The sequence below is a fragment of the Saccostrea echinata genome, unplaced genomic scaffold (assembly GCF_033153115.1).
Source record: "Saccostrea echinata isolate AGI-Se365-2 ecotype Australia unplaced genomic scaffold, CSIRO_AGI_Sech_v1 ptg000030l, whole genome shotgun sequence".
Taxonomy (NCBI): Eukaryota; Metazoa; Mollusca; class Bivalvia; order Ostreida; family Ostreidae; genus Saccostrea; species Saccostrea echinata.
This window is the reverse complement of record NW_026889779.1, coordinates 24,992,330-25,016,706: the sequence shown is the minus strand read 5'-3', so window position 1 is coordinate 25,016,706 and position 24,377 is coordinate 24,992,330. Positions and strand designations below refer to the sequence as shown.

Here is a 24,377-nt window from a genome sequence, read left to right as displayed (position 1 = left end):
ATTAGAATAAAGTAGAATAGTTTCAATGGAAGGAAAAGATCAGAGGCATTCCGAATAAATCGTTCATCTTGCGTTCACCGTTCGTTCACCGTTCACTTTGCGCTCGCGTTTGCGCTCCGTTCGCGTTCTGCGTTCGCTCACCGTTCACCGTTCACCAAGTTGCGTTCAGCGTTCACACAACGTTCACTCACCGTTCGTTCAGCGTTCGCTCACCTTTCAAGTGGGAAAGTATAATGTTTCAGGGACTGTATGAAAATACGGAAATCGGAAATCCGTCTGTTTCGATTTTAGCAGTAAGTTTTCGTTATGATCTGTCTCAGTTTGACGCTTTTTAATCGCTGAAAAAGGAAAGATTTCAAACACTTAAGTGGTGTCGGGTTGCCGAAAAGAATTGGATTAAAAAAAAAGAAAGCAAGGTATGATGTTTTTCTTTGTTATTATGCCATGTTTTGGTAATAAGAAATGTAGTTGTTCTCTAGTAATATATGTCTAATCGATAGAAAGAGAGATCTTACTGGCAAATACCAAATCTCACTTACAAATCTAATAAAAAATACTGAGAGACAATATAATATAGGTAAACAGGTCTGCATTATGAAAGTGGTCGCCACTTCGAAAGGGATCCATGAGTATTTGAGATTTCGCTATACTTGCTGTAGTAACGAAACATATAATCAGAGGAAATTTTTGAGGTCACCCTCGGAAAATCTCTGATAATTGGACGCTAAATACACCAATAATAGAATTGGTTGAAATTAACATTGTACATTTCAATGTACTTTAAAAATTCATGTCATACTTGTTTGATTTAAGTTGTACGCATTCACTCTGAAAAGAAATCGTTTGGAATGTTTTCTTTAAAAACGGGGACTCAAAAGTGGACAAATGTGTAGTGATCGTATCTTTTGTTTACCCGTGTTTATCGTGTTGATTATGAATTATTTTTGACTGTCAAAAACTTTTTCTACGATTACCTCAATTAGATTTTAATCGTTTTCATTGCATCGACATATATCTGTGTCAATCTGCAGTAAAAATTTTAGTGAATGGTTAGATTTGATGTATGAGCATCTAGACTTTTATTAGCTTGGCCAGGACGGAATGCTATGAAAGAAAACATGCCTGACAGTCGTGTAATTATTGACTGTACCGAGATCTACACAGAACCACCTCAGTCACTTTCCAACAAAGGAAGAATGTATTCAGACTATAAGTCACACATGACTTGGAAAGTCCTCATTGGAATTAGCCTTAGCGTCTCAGGTTTATGGAGTCGAAGTACGAGGGTTGTTAGAAAAGATCGCAGACAAGTTCTATTGTGAGCGCGCTATTTGCATGAAATAATTAAACTCTGTAGGTAACAACTATACGTATTTTCCAATTAATATGCAAAAATTTGGTGTTTTTCTATGATCTTAAAAATATATACAGCAAAATTATTCAGATAAAACATGCTTCATGGAGCATGTTATTTTTCACACTTGTACATTTCAGAGACATAATTTTGAAATTAAAAATTGCACTGATAAAGATTATGATATTTCACCTCTCGCTAAGATATTCATGAAACGTCATTTGCTCAGCTATGTTAAGGAAGGAAATGGAAAATGCGATCTTGGTACATTCTTAATAGGTATTATTTTTAAGAATCTTTGTAACAAAGTAACTGTCAACATGTAGGAAAGGTAATATAGATATCAATAATGGATAGGTTTGTGGCTTACTCAGTACCAGCTACATCGCATGTATCAGCTGTGTGTCACGTGACTGATATAAAAATAGAATTGTTCAGCCGAATGTAGAAAATGAGGCTAGTGCAAGGGCATACGCATCTTTTTGGAGAAAAAAATTGATACATATTAAAAAAGATTTACATCGGCTTCCCGAAAAGTGCTGGGAGCTACTTTGAGTTGTTTCGGAAAGACTCGTAATTATGCCAAAAATATGTATAATAGCTTAAAATTTCCACTTCGCTTAAATTCTGTCATGAATAAAAATAATGTTATGCCGACTAGAATCAGCTCCCAGCACTTTTCAAAATATACATAATATAAGCAATTGATATTCCATATTTCAGCTCAAACAGTCTAGTCTATGCCCTTGCACTTTTGATGTTAATCAGGCATACACGTATCGTGTTAGCGATATTCTTTACATTCTCTGTCTATGTGCAGCTCCATAGCACCTACATAAATTAATACTCTACATTATTGTTCTAAATAAATTATTTCCTTTTAATTTTATTAATTAGATTTGAACATTGGCGAATGTTTTATATTTATTTAAGCATTTTTGTAATTATTAAACCAATGGATCCACTCCTCTGGATCACTTGTACTGCGTCAAGTCAAGGCTAGTGACGTCATATATGACACAAGATTTGCTTCTAATAACTCGGCAGTATTGCTATCAGATGTTGTGATTTTACAAGCTTTTATAAATAATTGATAAGATAAATGAATGCAAGTTGTTATTTACGCATCAGTATGTGGTTAAATAGATTTTTGTCGCTTGTTAAATTTTTAATGACGTCACAATAAAACTTCTCATACGGTGCATCACTAATGTGAACTCAGGCCTTCCTTAACGTAGCTGAGTGGCGAAATTTTGAATAAATTAGAGTTATGACTGTTTTATCACTAATTGTAGATGATCAATGCGTAAAAAACAAAGCCAAAAATGGCAAAATCATTGAACGTCTTGGAGCACCGAGCTATTAGAGAATTATGTGTGTAGACAGGAAAATGCCAGAAAGAGACTAAAATATTTTTAGATGCTGCTGGGAATGGCTTACACGTACCTAGTACAAAAGTGTTCAAGTGGAAACAACTTTGTAAGAATGGAAGGATGGGCATTTTTGATTAAAGGCTCCTGCGATACTCCAATATCCTGCTCATTGCATGGACGTTGCGACTATGGATTTTGCATTGCTTCTCAAATCTGATCGCTGAACTGCGTAGACATTGTTTTAAAGATCTCACTAATATCTGATACGCCACAAAAGACATTATAAATATATAACATGTCTTGATATACTTATTCAAATTTTAAGTCAGAAAAACATGAAAAGTCTATAGAAATGAAAGATATTTAGAACCGTGGTCTGGAATTAGGTTGCTGTGTCACCTAATGTCATAAAACGTCAAGTGATTGCTTCGAGCTCGAGAATCCTATGACCGCACAGTAAAAATCAACGTATATTTTCAAACTTTTAGTAAATGGAACTGATTTTTTACATACCAATAAACAAAAAGATAAGAATTTTATTAGACATACGTCATTCTTCAAAGTTTACAATATATTTTTCCTAAATCAACGTGTATGCGAACTATTCTAACAACCCTCGTACATATGACAAACAAGTCACAAAGTTGTCAAAATCAATTAAAAAAATGTGAACCTGGAGATGCAAAAATGGATGACAAAGCGTTCCTGATAGCTGACCTTTGCACCCCAAATGGAATTCATCTCATTATCCTCCTTTGAAGAAACATTATAGGCGAACAAAATATGAAATGGTAAAAGCCAGAGGGATTGCCAGTTTAAAAATCGATATCCATGTGGAACGAACAATGGTAGCGAATAAAAAACTTCAGGATTATTCAAGGTGTAATTCCACTAACACTTCATGACAAGATGTCCAAAATAGTGTTTGTTGTGTGTGCTCTCTGTAATCTCATGCCTCCACTTATTCAATCATAGTATAATCTACTATATCTATCTATCTATCTATCTATCTATCTATCTATCTATCTATATCTATCTATATATATATATATATATATATATATATATATATATATATATATATATATATATATATATGGAAGAAAACTTGTACATTATTATATTGATTAATAAATAGCAAAAATCTATGTACATCTTTACATTATTTATACTTCAGTATGTCATAATCAACCAAGTAATCAAGTGTTAAGATCATAGCAATGATGAGAAAGAACGACTTCATTTATTTGCACTGTAAAAAATCTTCTTTATTTTAAATTCTACCTTTAAAAAGATTCAGAAAAGTACCAGTTTATGTTTATTGTTAAAAATAGAGTTTTTAAATGCGTCATGTACTTGTATCATTGCAATAAGCTTTGGGCTTATTAAAAATTTATTACAATATACTAGATTAAGAGGTACTGTATGAACCACGATAGCCATTTCTCCTTGTACGTGGTGGGTGTATCTCCCTCAACTTGAGTAGGTAGCAGTCAATGTCAACTGTTTCATGTTTTCTTCTCCTTTCAACTGCCTTGTTTGAAAAAGATATACAGTAACCAAGAATATACTTTAGTAAATAGTCAGGTAGTTTCTGGTTTTTTCCGTACAATTTTACCAAAGTCTAAGGCAGTATGTCGCCCATACCTGGCTTCTCTCCAGATTGGGTTGATGTGTTGACCTTTAGTCATTTCATGTATAATTTTACACGCTTTTGCTGAAACCTGAAGAGACTCAAAATATTGCATAAATTGTTGTTTACATTCCTCTGAAAAAGATCAACCTTCGGGTTCGGGTATTGCCTTTGCACCTGGGGGTTATGTTTCAATAGTTGAGAAACTGTTTAGCCATCCAGCCATTCATTTTATTTTTTAAAGTTTTTCTTTAAAAACTTGAATAGATGATAAGTTTAGGTCTGGATATTTCTCGCTGACACTTTATGAACTTCGATTGTTTTTCCCCGTCTTATTTTTTTGTTGTTGTTGAAAGCCATGTCCTGTGCCTTTTTTGGTGAAAGATTTCTGCTACGTGGTTTAATCCATTCACAAGCTTTCGAAGTTGGAGCAATTTTACCGTTGTGCATTTTTACTGTTATATCCACAATTTTGTACAATAATGCTGCAATATGGTTGCAAGCACTCCCTTCTCTAAATTAAAAAAAAAAATATTTTTTTTATAATAATCATTATAAAACAGAGCACTAGTAGCATGTTAAATCTGATAAATGATGCAAAATGCAGTGAAAAAGTATTTGGAGACCTGGTACTTTATTCTAAAACATTTCTTATTAAATGTACAATAATATGTTTATGCACACGCAGGCCTATAGGAAGCATTTTCAGTGTTGGGGAAGGGGGGGGGGGGCATAGCCATACATTTTCAGTTGGGGACGCTATCAACTGCCAAAAATTCAATGACGTTAAATAAAAAAGGTTATCAGACGTTTTTATTGAGGGGGCATAAGCATAAAGTAGATATGTGTTCTATAATAATCTATACATCGGCAAAATAATTGGCACCCTGTGCCCCTCCCCTCCCCCCGCTTCCTACGGCCATGAAACGTACCTTTATTGAACACATTCTTACCTGACAAGCAAGTGGATATACTAATTTTGTGCATCTGAAAATGTTACAAATTTACATATATCAAGAATAATTATCATAATTATATTATACAATTTTGAAAATGTATTTCAAATCAAATTTGGAAATGTTTCAATTATGATTATTTTCTATGGAAATATTCACTGCAGCAGTGTCGTTTTTATGGTGCAAACTGTTTTCTGGGTGATGGATTTAATACCCGTATTAGCCGTACTTCAAGCTTAAAATGCATTGATGTGAAATTGTGTCATTTAAATTCAAGTTTTGTGAAACTTGAGATTTGAGTATTGAAATGATGTGCATTATTCATGGATTTAAATGTGTAAAATCGCGTGGATGTCGTGCAGACACTGTCCTCTGGATAAACTTAAATCTGAGCGGTTTTTATTTGTTATTTACATGTAAATTAAATCGTATGATTTGCATTTTTATTTGGTTTCCCTCTTGGGTACATTCCAAAGTTTACCTGTATCTCTCCATTCTGTTTGTTTTCACTGTCCATTCTTTTTGAAAAAGCTGTCCATTTTTAAAAAGAATGGACACTTACAGGTGACTTAAAGGATTGTTCTGGGAGTTGACTCAACATTAAGCTATAGAATGGACAATACAAACAAAAGGTTCAGGTCACAATCATGTTTTAATTGCAGTTCGAGACCCAGCCTTCCGTTAGCTTTGACGGTACAGGTAATTTTTCACCAAGCGGTGTGATTATTTTTTTCCTTTAGACCTTCCGAATCACCGCAGTCTACGTCGTTATCTAGATCTAACCATAATTCCTTTGCGCCCTTTGCTCTCCGTATAAGTTCGGTTGTGTTTCCAAAAGTTGGTTGTCCACACTTTTTAAGAAACTCAATTTGTTTTTTTTTTTTCTCATTCCATCAAAACATTGCATTTTTAGCGATTTTACATAATATTCTTGACGTTTGACGCTACAGCAGTAACTTACCCTATCGGAAGATAAAAACTTCCAATGCTAGAGAGTGCATATAGGGAAGTAACTAGGTTATCGAAAGGGACTATAGTAGAAATGGTCGAAATTAACATTGTACATTTAAATATACTTTAAATATTTTCGTCATACAAGTTGTACACATTCGGTCTGAAAAAAAATGTTTGGAATAATGAATTTTTATATTTTTCTTTCAAAATATTAGCTCTCCTTAAAGATGAAATGAGAAAGTAGCCCACATGTTGGACATATATAAATACTCCACTAAAGACAATCAAGCAAAAATAACACCAAAAATAGGTTAATCAAGATGTAAGCTTTGATGAAATTAGGGGGCCATTTGTTACCCGTATTTCCACTAACGTGTTTGATGCTGTTATCAAATAAATTAAACCTTAAAGTTTAATACTGAGACTTCTCCATTTTATCTAAGGATGACCAACTGATATGCTTATCATATTACTTCACTCTAACGCCCAGAAGACTTATCACACGTTAATACAAGTCTGATATGAAGAAAAACTTAGGAAATTAATTATAAATGATAGAAAAGGTAATATCTTTGTCTTCATCGTTTTTCTTTTTCGAGTTGATTTTCTCGAAACTCAGTGCATGGATTCAGAAATAATAGCATGTAAGATATATTCTGAACTCGTGTGGACAATCATATGATGATTCAGTTTTTGTACCATTGCATGGTTATAATCAAATGTTAAAGAAATATGGTTAAATCATTTTTACAAGAATGGTTTTGTGGGGGTTGAAAACTCATCTGAATGCTTAAATTTACACAGTATCTTAAGAACAGTTTTGGACGAGAAAGTATTTATTCCCTATATACATAAGGTATGAAACGAAATTTTTACAACATACATAAGATGTGAAACGCAAAATTTAACAACAAAAAAGGGGGAATAGTGGTCGAGTCAACTTATGCTCCCACAATAATGCACAATGATCCTGGATGTTGAACAATGATCAGTTAACGTATTTCTCCTTGCTTTGAAATTGTCATTAGTTATTGGTAGAAACTGCTAAAATACTCACCGCTAAAATCACCAGTGAAAAAAATCAACTTTGCGGGATTTCATCTCTAGTACTTAAAAAGTTATTAATGTTGAACTTGCTTTATTTGTTAACATAAAAGTGTAATAAACAAAAAAATCTACTGGTATTCTCACCAATATATTATACAATGTAATATGTCATCTGATCACACTTATTACGGTCAAGATTTAGTAAATGAAAGGTACCTACAGATTTTTCTTTGAGAAACGAGTTCTTTAAATAATCTTTCACAAATATAGCTTGATAAAATAAGGTGTATTAGGACTTAAATTTTTGGTAAACTCAACGAAAAATCAAATTTAAACTGTCATCTGGAATGAAAAATAAAGAAAGTCAGGTATATATTTCGGTTTTTTTTTCCATTCCAGGACAATATATTGCCCACATTTTCAGAAAATCTCAGAAAACGGTTTTCCGTATCTTCTTGACCTATACTTTAAAATTATATTAAATTGAATGTAGGTATAGGGGTTACTTTTGACATGATTTGAAATTGAATTTCCTCATCATTTTCTACATAATATTCTATTACAGTCATAAAGTACGGTAAAAAATAAGTTTGAATCATTTATAATGGATCTAGCATCAAAAGTGCACAATAAACTTGACCGTAACATATTTTAATACCGTAATCCGGCTATTAGTTAAACAAGAAAATGCTTTCTTTGGTTGTTAGTATGGAAATTAATATCGAAGCTATTGCCGGAAATTACATAAACCGCGTCAGCGCGTTATGTAAATTTTTCTACAATGGCTGCGATTCTCGTAGTTCTCGTACTAATAAAGAAAGAAAGACGTTTTATTGTTTATATTTATATCTGTTCCAAAAAAAAAAAAAAAAAAAAAAAAAAAAAAAAAAAAAAAAAAAAAACATTTAAAGTAAAATTAAATATGTTAAATATTGTATTATTGATATTTATGTCATTGTCTACATCTCTGAGCCGTTGCTCAAGAAATCTATGCAGGTGACTTGTTTAGTGTCGTTTACTGACTGATAAACGACAACGGTTTTCATAAGAAATAAAGGAAATAATATTCAGTGGATGTAAATATATTTCCATAACTGTCTTTTAATCAATGATTATACCTTAAAACTAGTTAATATTTCTATACTAGTAAAAAAGCATGTTAGGGATTAGCTTTTTCATCCTTTTTCGTGATTATATGCTGCATTAGTTGTTGAAGTTCTCCGTTAACAGTGTGCCAATCATCATCTTTCTATCACTGTATTTTCGCCTATGACGTCACAACAGTATGGTGCCCAAATCCATATCGCTTAAAATGTTCTTAGAACAACGTTTAATCTATTCAGGTCTAAATGAACATGGTTGTTGAGAATATTTTTTCTTTAAATATCTATTTTTAAAAGATGTGACAAGTTCTTTGACGATCGCAACCTCTCGGGCCTTTTCAAAAGCGGAAAAACGGCTTAAGTGTTAAATTTTTCCGAGCTTGCCATAAAGGCCCGAGAAGATGCGGTCTGTCCTTTAGGCTGGTGAATACTACGGGAGACAAGGAGACGATGAAAATCGAGCAGATAAATGGACACTGATTAAAACGACAAAACAATTAGACATATATACATGACTGAGTATATATTTGTTTAATCTTACAAAAATTTCATGATGTTGTGTTATGCAAATATTTCAAAGACTGTAAGCATTTTGCAAAGAAATACATTGGCCTCTTTCATAAATATGTGGAAAACAGTGCCTAAATTTAAAGTCAAGATTACCAATGAGATTTGTATTGTTATCGATTTGAAGCCATGAAAAAATCTATACCAACCAGCGTATTTTTATACGTGTGTGACTACACACACTAAAAATTCAGGTTTCTGAGAAAAACTGTATTTTTGTTTTTCAATAGATCTCTACGTTGATAAATATTTTTGCAATAAAAAATGAACAATGGTCATGATCTACAACTTGGACATGCAGCTCTGCGAAATATTCAATTAAAAAATACCAATTGTTATTTTTGTGTTAAAAAATATAATCTGTTGTACTAAATCAATTTGATCTTACGATTACTTTTTAGCTGATTTAGGTTGAGTAATCTACTGATATATTCACGTTTTATCCAGAGCAGTGGATGTCCGGGTGTTGATCTGTAGGATGGACGACCACAAAGGAAAGGTGTTTCTAATCACCGGTAAGACAAACTGAAATTATTAAAAATATATGTCAAAATTGCAGACATACATGGCGAGAAAATTCAATGATTATGCCCTACAGGTGCCAGCTCTGGTATTGGGGAGGGCATTGCCGTCCTTCTCGCAAAGTGCGGAGCAAGTTTGTCATTGACGGGAAGAAATGAGGTCAAGTTAGAGACTGTAAAGGAAAAATGTCTGAAGGAGGGATTATCTTCGGAGAAAGTAAGCCATTAACTGAATAAATTTATAACTTAAATTACATTTGTTTTAAAGAAATAATAAAACCACTCTTATTTATCCATAGACACTGTTTTCCGTGGGTGACATTACATCCAGAGATTATAGAAGATCATTAGTGGATCAAACAATAAAACAGTTTGGAAAGCTTGATGTTCTGGTAATTATCTTTTACATAAGTCTTTGTGAGGTATTGTAGTTTCAAATATACTCAATGAAATTGTGATATCTTTAAAAAGCATTTTGCTATTCACCAGCTGACGCTTTCTTCAAGACATCTTACCTCTAAAATGACAACATAACCATAGGGGGGTCTGTCTTCCGGCTTATTAAATGTAAATAAATTAATAAAATTTTGAATCTACTTTTTATACTGATTTGGAGAGATGAACCCCCAAATCGAAGAAAATTTCCCCGTTTTCTGTTGATTAAACGCTTGCGATGACCGGTAACTAAATCAGCATTTATGAGAATTATCGCTGTAGCGAATCCTACTATGACAAGGAGATTAGAGTATAGAAACAGGTGCCGAAGTGGATGGGGGTATTTTTTCCAAGATAGCAGCTTGTATCCCTTGTAGAGTTTATGTATATGTATAGGTGTGGTGCTTTTTAAACATGGTATTCTTTGCCTGAAAGTGTAAAAATATCTATTGAAACGGCTTTTTAAGTTTATTTAAAGTAGATTAAATTATTAATTTTACATTTAACAATCCCCTATGAACATAATGTTTTCTTAGCTCACCTGAGCTGAAAGCCCAAGTGAGCTTTTCTGATCACATTTTGTCCACCGTACGTCTCTAAACTTTTCATACTTTCGACTTCTTCTCCTGAACCACATGACCAATTTCAACCAAAGCATATTTGGGTGAAGGGATTCAATTTTTCTTTCAAATGAAGGGCCACGTCCTCTGTCAAGGGGAGTAAATCAAAAATTAGTAAGAAATTGGTGCCATCTTTTAAAATTCTTCCTTTCAAGAACCACTGGCCACTGACAAAAAGTTGATACTTATGTGAAACCTTCGTTATATAGTGTAGATCCCTAAGGGTTGGATGGGGTCACAACGGGGGATCAAAGGTTTACATAGGAATATATAAGGAAAAATATTCAAAAATCTTCTCAAGAACAGCAATGCCATAATAAGTCATATTGATATGGAAACATCCTCAGGTAGTGTAGTTTCAATTTTGTTCAAATCATTACCCCTGGGGTTAGGGTGGGGCTACAATGGGGGATCAAAGTTTTTTTCATAGGAATATAAAGGAAAAATCTTTACAAGTCTTCGTCTAAAGAACTTTGCTATGGCTACACAGCTATGATGAGTCATATTACTCTCTTTTAAAAAAGGAAGGAGAATGTTTTTCATTGAAGTCGGGCTTTAAAGCATAACAAAATTTGAAAATATTCTTGGATATGAATAATTGTTCCTTAAATCTTTTCTTATGCATAACACATATTAAATCAAACAAATATGATTGATAAAATACAATGTTTTAGTTGTGAACCTCTTTGAAATTGGTGAAAAAAATGAGCATTTTTGCCGTTTTTTGTCTTTAAACATATGTTCCTCCCATGAAACAACAAAAGCTTTGGTATTATTTGTTAAATAACAATTCTAAAGATTCGTAAAAAGGAATTGTTGTTTCACGCGGGGTGGGGGGGGGGGGGTTAAAAAATATTTTCCGTTTTTCATTGCTTTCCATAGTGAAAATCGGAAGTTTTACCAAAATTATAGTTATCTCTGTTTTTCCAAATAAGTTATGTTTTGTGAAAATCCATATAAATATCTATATGAATATGAAAAGTCATTCAAATAGTCTAACTTTTGAAAATTGACTTGGAGGTAATTGGTAGAACAATACTATCGTTCGAAGTTCTTTGTTCAGATCATGACTCCTTGGAATTCGAAGGGGAAACAAGGGGGGTCAAATATTTACATAAGAATTAAGATATGGGGGAAAATCTTTAAAAGTTTCTTCTCAAGAACAGCAAAGCCATGATAAGTTATATTAATATGGAAAAATTCTCAAATTCAAGATTGTTCATGTCATGTTCTCCAGGGTTGGATGGTGTCACATGCATGGTGATAAAACTTTTACAGAGGAATATATAGTTCAATTTTTTTTCCTTAAGAACAGCAAAGCCATAATTAGTCTTATTGATATGGAAGCATCCTCAGGCAGAATAAACTTAAACTGTTTCAAAATCATAAACCCAGGGATACGGTGGGGCCACAATGGGGGTCTTAGTTTTACATAGGAATATATGTGAAAAATTCTTTAATAATCGTCTCAAGAACAGCAAAACCATTATTAGTCATATTGATATGGTAGCATCCTCCATAACAAAAAATACTATGGTTAACTAATGTTTACTATAGTTAACTATAGTGATAACTTTGACACGATGAAAACTTTGATTTACTATAGTGATCACTTTGACACTTTGATTTACTATAGTGATAACTTTGACACTTTGATTTACTAAAGTGATAACTATGAAAACTTTGATTTACTATAGTGATCACTATGCAAACTTTGATTTACTATGGTGAAAACTTTGATTTACTATAGTGATAACTTTGAAAACTTTGATTTACTATAGTGATCACTTTGACACTTTAGTGATCACTTTGAAAACTTTGATTAACTATAGTGATAACTTTGACACTTTGATTTACTATTAATAGTTAACTATAGTAAACTATAGTTAACTATAGTAAACTATAGTTAACTATAGTATTTTTTTTGTTAGGGCTAAGGTAATGTAGATTTAGTCATATTCATATGAAAGCATCCTCAGGTAGTGTAGAATCAAGGTTTTTCAAGTCATGACCCCCAGAGGTAGGGATGGAGCCAAAATGGGATTCGAACTTTTACAGAGGAATATACAGTATAAAAATCTTCTCAAGAACAGCAGAGCCTTGATTATTCATATTCATATGAAAGCATTCTCAGGTAGTGAAGACTCAACATTTTTCAAGTCATAACCCCCTGGGGAAGGGTGGGGTCATAAAGTTTTACATAGGATTATTTGTGAAACAATCTTTAAAAATCTTCTCAAGAACAGCAAAACCATGATTAGTCATATTAATATGGAGGCATTCTTAGGTATTGTCGTTTCAAATTTGTTCAAATCATGACCCCTGGTGATAGGGTGGGGCCAGCATAGGTGATCAAAGTTTTACGTAGGAATAAATAATAGAACAAATCTGCTGATGAAGAACAGCAAGGCCATATTGACTCAGGTGAGTGTTGTGGCCGATAGGCCTCTTGTTTTCTTCCTTTTTCTTTTTGTCAAACAAATATTTCAGGTTGTTCGTATCTGCATTTTCAACACATACGTGTACACTAGTAATTATAAAAATGATTCACTCATTTAATCTACTAGTATATTGCATTATTGCATCCATTTCCATTACATTTGTTAGCAGTTTAGCCCATTCTTATCCAATTACATGTATTACACAATAGTATTACTGAGATGCCTACAATCTGGCCAGAACTAAACAAAAATGCGAAACTATTACTGGATGTGTAATTTTCAAAAATGTTTAAAGAGAATGAAACATCGACATCTTGCGGCGTATTCTCTTTTAATATACAATAAATTTAACCCTATAACATTATCAATAGCTCGGATATTCAATATTTTGAAGTTGAATATGGAATTTATTTCACGAGTGGTAGAGGATTTTTTTTTATATTTTCACGAGTGCGAAGCACGAATGAAAATATATTATAAAAAATATATTATAAAAATAATCCTCACAATTGAAATAAATTCTATGTCCAACTACAAAACTTTGAATTTTGTGGTTATTATATTTTCTTTGATTTTCCCCTTGCTTCTGCCTTTTTTTTAAACACAGTGTCATAGGCTTTGACGGCATAGTTGAGCAGTTGAGAGATTGAAAACATTGAAACATGGATTTTAGCAACATATTTTGGAAGGAATTGGCAGTTTTAGTCTCTATCAAGATAGTTTAGTTACTGTCTCTATATGATTACTGGCCAGGATTTATTTTTTTTTTATTTATTTTGATATCCTTTCACACTGTGAGAGAATATCACTTTGGTATCCTTTCACACTGTGAAAGAATATCACTTGAAAGAATATCACTTGAATTCAATAAATAAATTAGAGTACTTCACTGTTGAAAATGTAAAAATATTCATCATCCATCAATAGAGACCAAGGAGAATAGGAAATTGGATATATTTCAGAAAATAATTTCTTGTCGTTTGTCCTCAGATGATCAACAGCTCTCTCTCTCTCTCTCTCTCTCTCTCTCTCTCTCTCTCTCTGAGAAGGAGAGGGAAGTGTACCCCTGCATACGCTCCTGTAGGCAAGCTTATGAACCTATCTATTGATATTCCCAAAGATATTATCAAAAATCAGGCTCTAACTCATAAATTAGCAAAGGGGAAGAGTAAAGGGGGGGGGGTGATTCCTATATTATTCCTATATTACAAGTATATGCACGGGAGTACATCCTCGTAAATCCCCCTAATTCCATAATCCCATGTTGTTATGTTGGGACCAGCGCTTCTGGAATCACATGAGGTATGTCTTAAAATAAGCTTGTCGTCGTCTTAAAGTTGGAACAAAGATTAGGAAGTTTCTTTAGATAGGATTGCTTTGTTAGCATCTCTAAAGAATAAGATGTGTCGTAAGTTCGTCCTAAGCTATATCTTAGTCCCAATATAGCTTCATAAGCGTGCCTACTACTGCATTTACTTGAATTACAAGGTAAATAATGCTGGAATGATGAAGTCCGTGGATATATCAATGGAAACAGAAGAACACTTTGATGAAATTATGAACGTCAACATAAAGTCGGCATACTTCCTTACCCAACTAGCTATACCACATTTGAAGGCTACGAAGGGTAAGTGTGAGAGTATTTGACGAGGAATCTTAGTTGTTGTTGTTAGTTGTTGGCACAACAAAGTGAACAATTGGATAGGGAGGTATTTACCTAAGAATTCTTTACAAGCAAAAACATGATGGAGTCTTTCATGTATTCCCAATCAAGAAAGGGCTGTGCACACATCGAACAAATGAGGCCAATCAGACCTGTCTCCCCAGATCAAGAATTCCTAAAGTCTGTTCGATTTAAGCCGGAATCAGTACGCTAGAGTTATTGTTGGTTTTACCCATATGCACGTCTCTACCAGTCTCAGTTTATTTACAGTTTATTGAAAGGTATTCTTACACATCTACATCCGGAATCTTCCAGCCCGAACTCTCAAGACCGATCATCTCGAACTCTTAAATTTGTTGACCTATAATGATTTAATCAAAATATAAATCACCATAGATAAATTGATCTTTTCTTTAATGGAATTGTATGTGATTTTGAATCACCTTTTTTCAGTTTAATTTCAAAACGTCTTTCTTTCAGGCTGCATCATCAACAATTCAAGTGTACTTTCAACCACTGTCCTCCCGGGTGTAAGGTTCTTATTTCCTCAAAATGTAGAAAAAAATTATAATCTAATAAAAACAAGTTTTTTCTTGATATATGTAAAATTTTTAGCTCACCTAGGCCAAAGGCTCACGTGATCATTTCTGATCGAGGGGTGTCCGGCGTCCGTCTATCGACTGTCGTGTGCTGTCTGTTGTCTGCAAACTTTTCATATTTTTGACTTCCCAGGAACCACTGGGCCAAAGGTAACCAAAGTAGGCACAAAGCATCCTTGGGTAAAGGGGATTTTTTTCTTCAAATGAAGGCAAGCTCTCTTTCAAGGGAAGATAATGCAAAATTCTTGACAATTTGGTGGAATCTTTTTTAAAAAGCTTCTTCACAAGAACTACTGGCCCGAAAAAGTTGAAACTTGGGTGAAAGCTCATTTCATAGTTTATTCAAAACATGACACACGGCTAGAGCGGGGCCACTATGAGCGAGCATGGTTTTACATGGGGAAACTCTTTAATAATCTAATAATTTTCTTATCACAAAACATTACTGAATACAAAGACATATGCAAATGTTTAACTAACAACAGAAAAAGCAGATTAATTTTTCAAATAGCTGTTGATTTGGTAAAATAAAAAAAATTTAAAACCTATCTATTACAAAACATTAATTTTAATCAGCATAAATTGTAAATAAGCGAATGAGTTATATTCCATTTCAGTAGGGCGCCGGGGTATAATTAGAATGTTTAATACTCGTAGAAGAGTAGGTGGTCAACCGTGATATTTATTAATTACCTTTTCTCTTATAATGATAGACTACAAATAAAATTCAAGAAGCCCAGCAGTAATTTTGCAACTCCTTTCGTGCAAAAGCATCACTTTTTTTATTTTCTTACCGACATGAAGCCACTATGTACACTCATGTATACTCATATTTTCATCTTTTATTCAATAATAATACTGAAAATTAAAACTAGTTCAAATTTCTATAGTAATTGAAAAGCACGTAAATAATTATTTTTTCAGCATTTTCCGTATTTTTATTTTGCATTTGTCGTTGATAACTCCGTTAATAGTGTGCATCTCTATCACTGAATTGTCGCATATAACGTCAGTAGTGTGGCGCCGAAATCCGATTGAAATATGCATATCCCTGTATTTGAATTTCAACTCTTAACATCTCTCTAGCGTCGCGGAGTAAAGAGTTGATCCTTACGTCACGGGTTCGAATCCCACTGTGGGAGTGGAGACCTGTCCTTCGGTTGAGACTGTATAAACTGAGGTCCCGTGTCGCAGTGGATGCTGGCAGGAAAAAGATCCGTCACTGCTCAATGGCCCTGAGTGCCAAGTGTAGGTCAAAATTTGAAGCTCTCCACCGGCAAGTGGTGGCGTTTCCATATGAGTGAAAAACTCTCGAGAGGGACGTTAAACAACAAACAAACTTAACATCACTGAAAATATGCTTGCAACACTATTTTTAATGTTCAGTATTTTAATAACCAAGGTTGTAGATAATATTTTTCAAAAAATTACGACTTCGTAAGATCATACGAATAAGTCTTTAATATTATTAAAAATGGAAGCATCCTCGGGTGGTGTAGATTCACGTTTGACCAAGTCACGACCCCCGTGGCTAGGATAGAGCCACAATGGGTGATCAAAATGATACTTCTTCCTAAGAACAGCAAAGTCACAATAAGTCTTACTAATATAGAAGTATCCTCAGTAAGTGTAGATTCACGTTCTTTCAAATTGCGACTCCTGGGGGCCACTATTATATTTTAACTTCTCAATAATGAACTAATTTCTGCTTTTCTCCAGCCAAAGTGCTCAGGTGAGCAATGTGGCCTATGGATCTCTTGTTCATTTTATATTTTATGTTTTATGGTAGATATCTGGAGTTTGTTCTTACTGTATGTCCAAAGGAGCAATGGATGCATTCACCAGAAATTTAGCTATTGGTATTAACATTGAACTCAAACAACCCTCATCGTCATAAAGTTAATTAAAACACTGTGAAATAGTATTCAGCTACTAATATGTTCCGTAGATGTGTAATGGATAATATATTTAAATGCTTTTTTCAGAATTAGCACCCTTTGGAATTCGGGCAAATAGCGTAAGGTATAAATAATTTATATAATACAGCTGTATTTGAATTCATTTATGTATATTTTAATACAATCTTTAGATTTTATTTTCAGACCAGGAGTTACAAGAAGTTATCTCCAGAGACATAATATAACAGACGAAGAATTACTAAATAAGGTGAGTCATGAGGGTTGTCCGAACATTCCGTAGAGAAGCGGGTCTTTTTTTGTAGGAACCTGGTATCATAAATTAATGAAAGTTTGGAAAAAGATTAAACTAACAATTTTTAATAGATTTGTCGACATGTATAGAAGAATTTAGCAGATAAATCCCATTAGATGAAATACATGTACGTATCTCCCGGTGTAAGGCAGCGCAATACCCCAATATAGGAATAAAAAAGTGATAAATATTATTTCAAATCTTACAAATTTAGTATTTACTACTGAGAAGTTCGGGAATAGAAATTTTAAAAATCTTAAAATGGTAAGTTTACTACTTTTCCTCTAATTAGGTTGTATATGCTCGGTTTGAAATCTGACTTGAAAATGGCCACTTGAAAATGTCCACATAGGAGACACACTGGGCTGTTATGAAATGTTCTGAGCATGAAATCACTCGAACAAAAACGTATGTCACAAATATAAAATGATAAAAACAGTTTAAGTTTGTAAAGAAGCAAAACTAAGAAAGAGATTGGCCGCAAGAATCGGACAAGAAATCGTTGTCAAAGTGACACTGTGCAACTTCATTTGAGAAGACAAGTCTTCAGAAATAGAGGAGGTTTTAGAATGTTTAGTATTGGGTATATGTACATAAATTTATTATGTTGTAAATTTTTCATTTACCTCCATCAAATTCTAAATTTACAATATGATAGAGGTTAACAGTGGTTTTCTTGGGTGAAAATTTTCAATGTTACCCTTAACTATATGCATTATATAATACACGAAAGTTTCATACAAATATTAACAAGCATTCTGAGAGTATTGAATTAGCATTACTAGTCCACTACCGACAAGTGTAATCTGGTTCCCGTTAAAAATTGAAAATGCCGTAATTCCGTCAAAAATCAATGAAGCGGAACGAAATGCAAACTTGATCCATTATTCATCAAGGTAAAGTCACATACCAAAATCAGCTCAATAGCTGCAAGCGTTTAGAAAAAAAATTGTGGAAAACCCTGAAAAATTAAAAAGGTCGTAATTCCGTCAAAAATCATTAAAGCGGGACGAAATACAAATTTGGTCTGTAACTTATCAAGATTCACTCACAAACCAAAAATCAGCTCAATATCTGCAGCATTTAGAAAAAAAAGTGTGGAAAGCATGTGGGACAGACAGACAGAGGGACAGACAGACGGACGGACTTAGAGGAAACCTTTAGTCCCCTCCGGTTTCACCGGTAGGGGACGTGAAGTGCGCGCGAATAGATTTCGCGCAATCAGTATTGGATTGTCACCTGTTGTCAAGCATTGTTGACTGTTGATAAGTCCAATTGCGCTGGTGGGCGTGGTTTCATCATTCAGAGGGTTTCTAACAAAATTTCTCGACGAATCAAATTCAATTTAATGCAATTGACATGAAAGTATAATATATTAATATAATATAAAATATTATCATAACAATTATGATATATCATACTTAAATCCATAAATATTAATGATGATAAAAGAATTGACTCTGGTAATTAGTGAATTATCCCCCCAACTAACACCACAAATGTCCCGGCAGGCAGCCAAAATTTCAAATGCCATATTTAGTTTTAGATTTGATTTCACAAAAGATTTTTTTCTAAGTTCAAGAGAGGTAACTCTGTTAAAAAATCTTCAAACCACGACTTAATTCAAATTTGACCTGTAATTTCTGGTAAAATACCTGCATATGCAATTCCAACCTTACACATACATTCCTACAAAAGTAAGAGAGCAGAAACTGAGTTTTTTTTTTATTTTTTCTAAGTTCAATAGGAATAATTCTGTCAAAAATCATCGGACCACGACCAAATTCAAACTTGGCCTGTATTTTCTAGTAAAGTACCTGCATATGCAATTTCAATCTCATACATACATCCCTACAAAAATTAGTGGAAACTGAAAAATTTCTTTTTTAAGTTCAAGAGGGATAACTGTCAAAAATCAGCGAAACACAACCAAATACGAACTTGACCTGTATGTTCTGGTAAAATACCGGCACATGCGATTTCAACCTTATACACTGTATATACATACCTACAAAAGTTAGAGAGCGGAAACTGAAAATTTCTTTATTTTTTCTAAGTTCAACAGGGATAACTCTGTCAAAAATCATCGGACCATGATCAAACTTGACCTGCGTATTCCTATGACGTATCCATATATGAAATTTGAGGTGAATGTGTGCAAATGTTGTTAAGATAATGAACGGAAAGTCAATGATGTCGGGTTGAAGGAATTACAGAATGAAGGAACAGGGGGGTAACACTATATGCCCCCGGCTATTGTATTGCGGGGGCATAAAAATCCAAATCTGTGAGTTTATCTATTTTGATATCGGAGATTGCTATGGATGGTAGGAAAGGTAACGCTACAATTCTTTTCACTTGTTTTGTTTGCAGAAAATATTCAGTATTCCTTTTAGTGTATTTTTACAGTCATTAAATCATGTGTTCACTAAAATAAATTCCGCCAAAATTATTGGTATACCATTGAGCAAGCAAAATGTCATATTATACCTCCATTTAAAAAAACTCTAAACGGTATCCCCTGTGATCGGACAATTTTCTAAACCTAATGAGGATCTAAATATCTAATCAGATTTGGAGAATGTATGAAAACTCTTTATTGCAATTGGTTCAAAGCTGCCAGACATAACAGTTCTAAAAATATAGATAAAACTCGAAAATTAAGACCCCTCCCGCTAAGAGAGAGAGAGAGAGAGAGAGATTTGAAAACTGAATGTTAAGATTTAATTCTGTTTCAGGTGATGGCAACATTTGAAAAAGCAAATCCTTCTGGACGGAATGGTGAGCCGGAAGATGTTGCCAATGCTGTTTCATTTTTGGCCTCTGACAAATCATCATATATAACTGGACAGGACATTGTTATTGATGGCGGACGTTTTATTCGATATTAGTTACATTGCTTTCACAATATTATGCCACGAATGCTTCACATTGAATTCTACTTATGTTACAAAATACGCAAACTATTCTTTTTATAGCACTGAATTTGCACCATTGAAATTCGTGTATAGAATAATTAATTCAGCTCAGATATATACTGTATGTACATTTAGTGTTAATTTGTTTTACTCGTTTGATTTCTAATACTTACTATTCTTCATTTTGGAAACTCCTACACATTGTGCTCTAAGGAGAGATTACTGACTTTAAAGAAGAGGCCTAAGGGCCTTAACGTTCACCTGAGTATAATGTAACACTATAAAGGATCCATAGTTCGAATATGAGATAAGCTGATATATGAAGCTGTGTTGCCCAAAAGCAAGAGACATAGGATAAATAGGGATCAGCAAAATAATTAATTTAATGCCCAGTCACAAATTCTCAACTTTGGAAGAAGCACTCATTATCATCATAACCATACCCTTATTTTATTTGCTTAATACCTAGAAGCATAGAAGATTTTCAGAGAATGCACTGTCATTATAAAATTAATAGAGCCCCGTCCTAACACCAGATCCCCAGACCCAGGGGCTATGAAATTCACAATTTTGGAAGAGGCATCCTTGATTATTACAACTATTTATTTGGTTTGTTTGCTTTATACACAGGGGCAGAGAAAATTTTCAAAGAAATAATGCATTTCGATATATATAATGAAAGAGCACTTCGTCGAGTGCCGTGATGGGAATGTCGTATGTTTAAACCCCATCCGCGACTGACCTAAGTCGATAAAAAAAGGTAGCATCTGTTCCCACACCAAGTGCTCGGCATTTTGAAATGAAGTTTCGGTTCTTTCGGATGAGACCTTAAAAACCGAGGCCCCTTTTCAAGGCAGGCGTTGGCACGATAAATATCCCTCACTGCCTAATGGCCCTGAGTGCCGAAGAAAGGTCTAAATTTGAAACCCTTCATCGGTATATGGTGCCGTCTCTATATGAGTGAAAAATTCTCGAAAGGAAAATTCTATGAAAGGACAACATAGAATTTATCAATCAGTCAATCAAAGAGCATTCCCCTCTTCCACAGAACCCTTGAGGCCAAAAGTTTCACAATTTTGAAAGAGGCACACTTGATCATATTAGACATGCACTTAGATTATCGACTTTATTTAAGGAATGAATTTAATAGTTATCTAAGTTATATTGTTTAACCTGGGTTGGGCCACTTTATGCTTTACAAACTGAGTAGCAGTTAATGAAAAAATCATAAACTGTTCCAGTCCAGGTTATACCAGTATAATTAACTTGGTTAGCGTTTAAATTCACCCCTTATGATTTAATTTTCCATCATTAAGTGTAGAAATTAAGACAATTTCAATTTCAAAAATGTCTTCAAAGACAAGATATTTTTTGATGCAATTTGATAAAAGTGTTGTGTAAATACACATCTGACAAAAATATTGAAAGCCACTGAACAAAACACCCAGTTATATTAAAGTGAAGTTAATTATATAAGCAAGTTGACCACTGGTAATTAATTAAAAAGGATATATATATGTACATATTTGGAAAAGTTAATACTTCTAACAAAATTAACATTATTAATACTTTTGTGATTGATTAATGATAGTTATATCCATATTTCATATTAGAATTGATAACAGTATCATCGGACCATTTGGAAAAATAATGCTTTTGAACAATATGCTACGTTGAATATAATAATTTAACATTTAGGCTTACAATTACAATGGATTTACTTGAAAATTAAGCTTGATATATATTCATTAAACATCGGAGTGAAGAATGTAAATGATTGTTTGCTTTTTTACCTCTTTTTTTATTCATATTAAAGTTATGTTTAAGCTGCTGCTAAAAGAGGTATTGAGAGTATAAAGGTATAAAGAGTAAAAGATGATGTTAAGCTATAGTTTTTCTATAACAATACAACACCATCATTTGGTTTAAAATTAAGTGCTTAATTCAGAAGATAAATTTAGAAAGGAATAAATATGAAAGTGAAACTAATTTTAACTTGTAAGGTTATGGACACATCTTTCTTTTATAGTGTCCTTCACTATGTTTGCTGCTGTGCTGTAAATACATGTCGGATTACAATAACATATTTAGCAAAGGTATTGAGATTTCACCTTCTACCGTGAAATATGTGGAGATAACGAACAGCATTCGAGCTCAAAAGTCCATTAAACATTACAAAATTGGAGCAGAGCTAACACGGACCTCTAAGACATTAAAGGTGCGATCAGGTGCCATGGAAGAGAGCATCCCCTGCTAACTGGTCACACCCGCCGTGTGCCCCACGTCATGATCGAGAAATAACAGAAAAATTCGTTGACAAATCAGTGTGTAAATAATGGCCTAACAATTTGTATGGAAAAAGTCAGTCAGCATTTGACTTAATGAAAGATTGTATTTGCTGAAAAGGTCATTGTATCGACCATAGAACTTACGAAATGATGACTTTAAATGAGACTGCTGATATTCTTGTTTCATCAACTTGTTTGTCGGTAATTTACCTCGTTTTAGAAATTGTTCATACGTAGAGAATGCCCTTGCGTATCAAATCAACTGAGAGATATAAACCCCGTATGCAGGTGATAAGGGTATACTGCTGCATAAGTAAGGGAAGTTGACGATTGAAAAGTTAAAGTCATCACGTTCATCATAAAGCTTTATTGTAAGATTACCATTTACGTTTTTTTTCTAATAAAGTATCCAAATATGAAACATTGTGTCAGACTCTGTGGTATATTTTTTCTCAAGCTCACCGAGATATATCATGTCGACATAAGAATGGAAATAACCATTCTTAATATACAATACGTCGTCGAAATATCTAAATGTCGAATTGAAGGCCACAGCAAATGTTTTCTTCTTTTCACGTAAAAAAAAAAATTGAACAATTTCTGCTTAGTATGAATACAAAAATAGGTCTGCTAATAACGGGGCGCAATTGGTACCCAAGAGAATTCCAATAGACTGTTGGAAGACCTGGGCACCGTTTCATCAAAAGTTGTAAATTTAAGCCTTAACTTAGGTGTATTTCCGGGGCTTACGCCAAATTTTAGTCTGGAGTAATTTGCGTTTCACGAAGTGGCGTAAGTTTAGTCGTAAACGATACGCTTAGTCTCAGGACTAAGACCTTGACAACGCTGCATTGCACATGCGCAAAAACCATAAAAATACGTATTGTGTTCGATGTATGTATAACAACACACATATACATTAACTTAAATGAAAAATTACATGAATTTTTAGGGACCTTGTAGAAAACATGCATCTTAAATCTTTATATTATAAAATATTAACTACTTACAACACACCATCCGACTAAACTCCAAAATTAAAGGACTGAGAAAAGAAAATGAATAGAAAGAAAATATTTATTTCGGAAAGTATACATTAAACAAAAATGCCATCTGAGAAACTTGTTGACAAGCTAGAAAAATCGTAATTTTTTTTCCCAAACCTGAATATCTTATTCAAAAATGTGTTTCTTCCTACCAGCCTACTCTTTAATAGGGGTCTAAGGTCATTTTTATTTTCTACTCACTTTACTCTAGATTTGTACATACATGTAAATCATAAATAACTCCGCAAATTGCAGCAAAGAGGACTGGACCCCCTCTCTGACTCTAGATCCACGCATGTGGACGTGGAGAAAATAAGGAATGGCGTTTTCGAGCAAGATTATTTTTTTAAACCTACTTGGTTTTAGGAAAAGTTAAAAATTTAGTTTCTTTTTTAAAATATAAATATCAACCAAAGCTAAAGAAGATAGCTGTGCTTTTGTGAAAGAATTATTTTTTTTTCAAAACAAAAATATATTGGGAATAAATAGTTTTTTTTTTTTAAATTATGACACAAAATGTATATCGAAAAGTCGATTTACAATACCTCATAAGCTCATACTCGAAATACAACAATGAAATGTGTATTGCTGCAGGATTGTCAAAACTTAAGAGATGGTGTTAAAATAAATCCCTAATAAGTCAATCTT

General features: G+C 33.4%; 1 protein-coding gene and 1 long non-coding RNA gene across 2 annotated transcripts in view; one reads left to right on the top strand and one right to left on the bottom strand.

The window, feature by feature from the left end:
* LOC133197582 (uncharacterized) overlaps positions 1-24,377 on the bottom strand; it is a 139,820-nt gene that overhangs the window by 101,955 nt on the left and 13,488 nt on the right. The gene's annotated exons all lie outside the window — the stretch shown is intronic.
* Positions 375-22,440, top strand: LOC133196603 (3-oxoacyl-[acyl-carrier-protein] reductase FabG-like). The gene is made up of 10 exons (XM_061332468.1): positions 375-416; positions 9,435-9,502; positions 9,586-9,725; positions 9,808-9,900; positions 14,493-14,631; positions 15,148-15,197; positions 17,056-17,125; positions 17,252-17,288; positions 17,369-17,432; positions 20,216-22,440. The coding sequence occupies exons 2-10, from the start codon at positions 9,466-9,468 to the stop codon at positions 20,366-20,368; spliced, it is 783 nt and encodes a 260-aa protein (XP_061188452.1). The 5' UTR covers positions 375-416; positions 9,435-9,465; the 3' UTR covers positions 20,369-22,440.

Bases quoted from the DNA above. Each gene is read 5' to 3' on its own strand.
- LOC133196603 (XM_061332468.1), top strand. From the start codon at position 9,466: ATGGACGACCACAAAGGAAAGGTGTTTCTAATCACCG. The intron at 9,901-14,492 runs GTAATTATCTTT...TTGAATTACAAG, and splicing joins TTGGAAAGCTTGATGTTCTG to GTAAATAATGCTGGAATGAT. The intron at 15,198-17,055 runs GTAAGGTTCTTA...GTTTTATGGTAG, and splicing joins CAACCACTGTCCTCCCGGGT to ATATCTGGAGTTTGTTCTTA.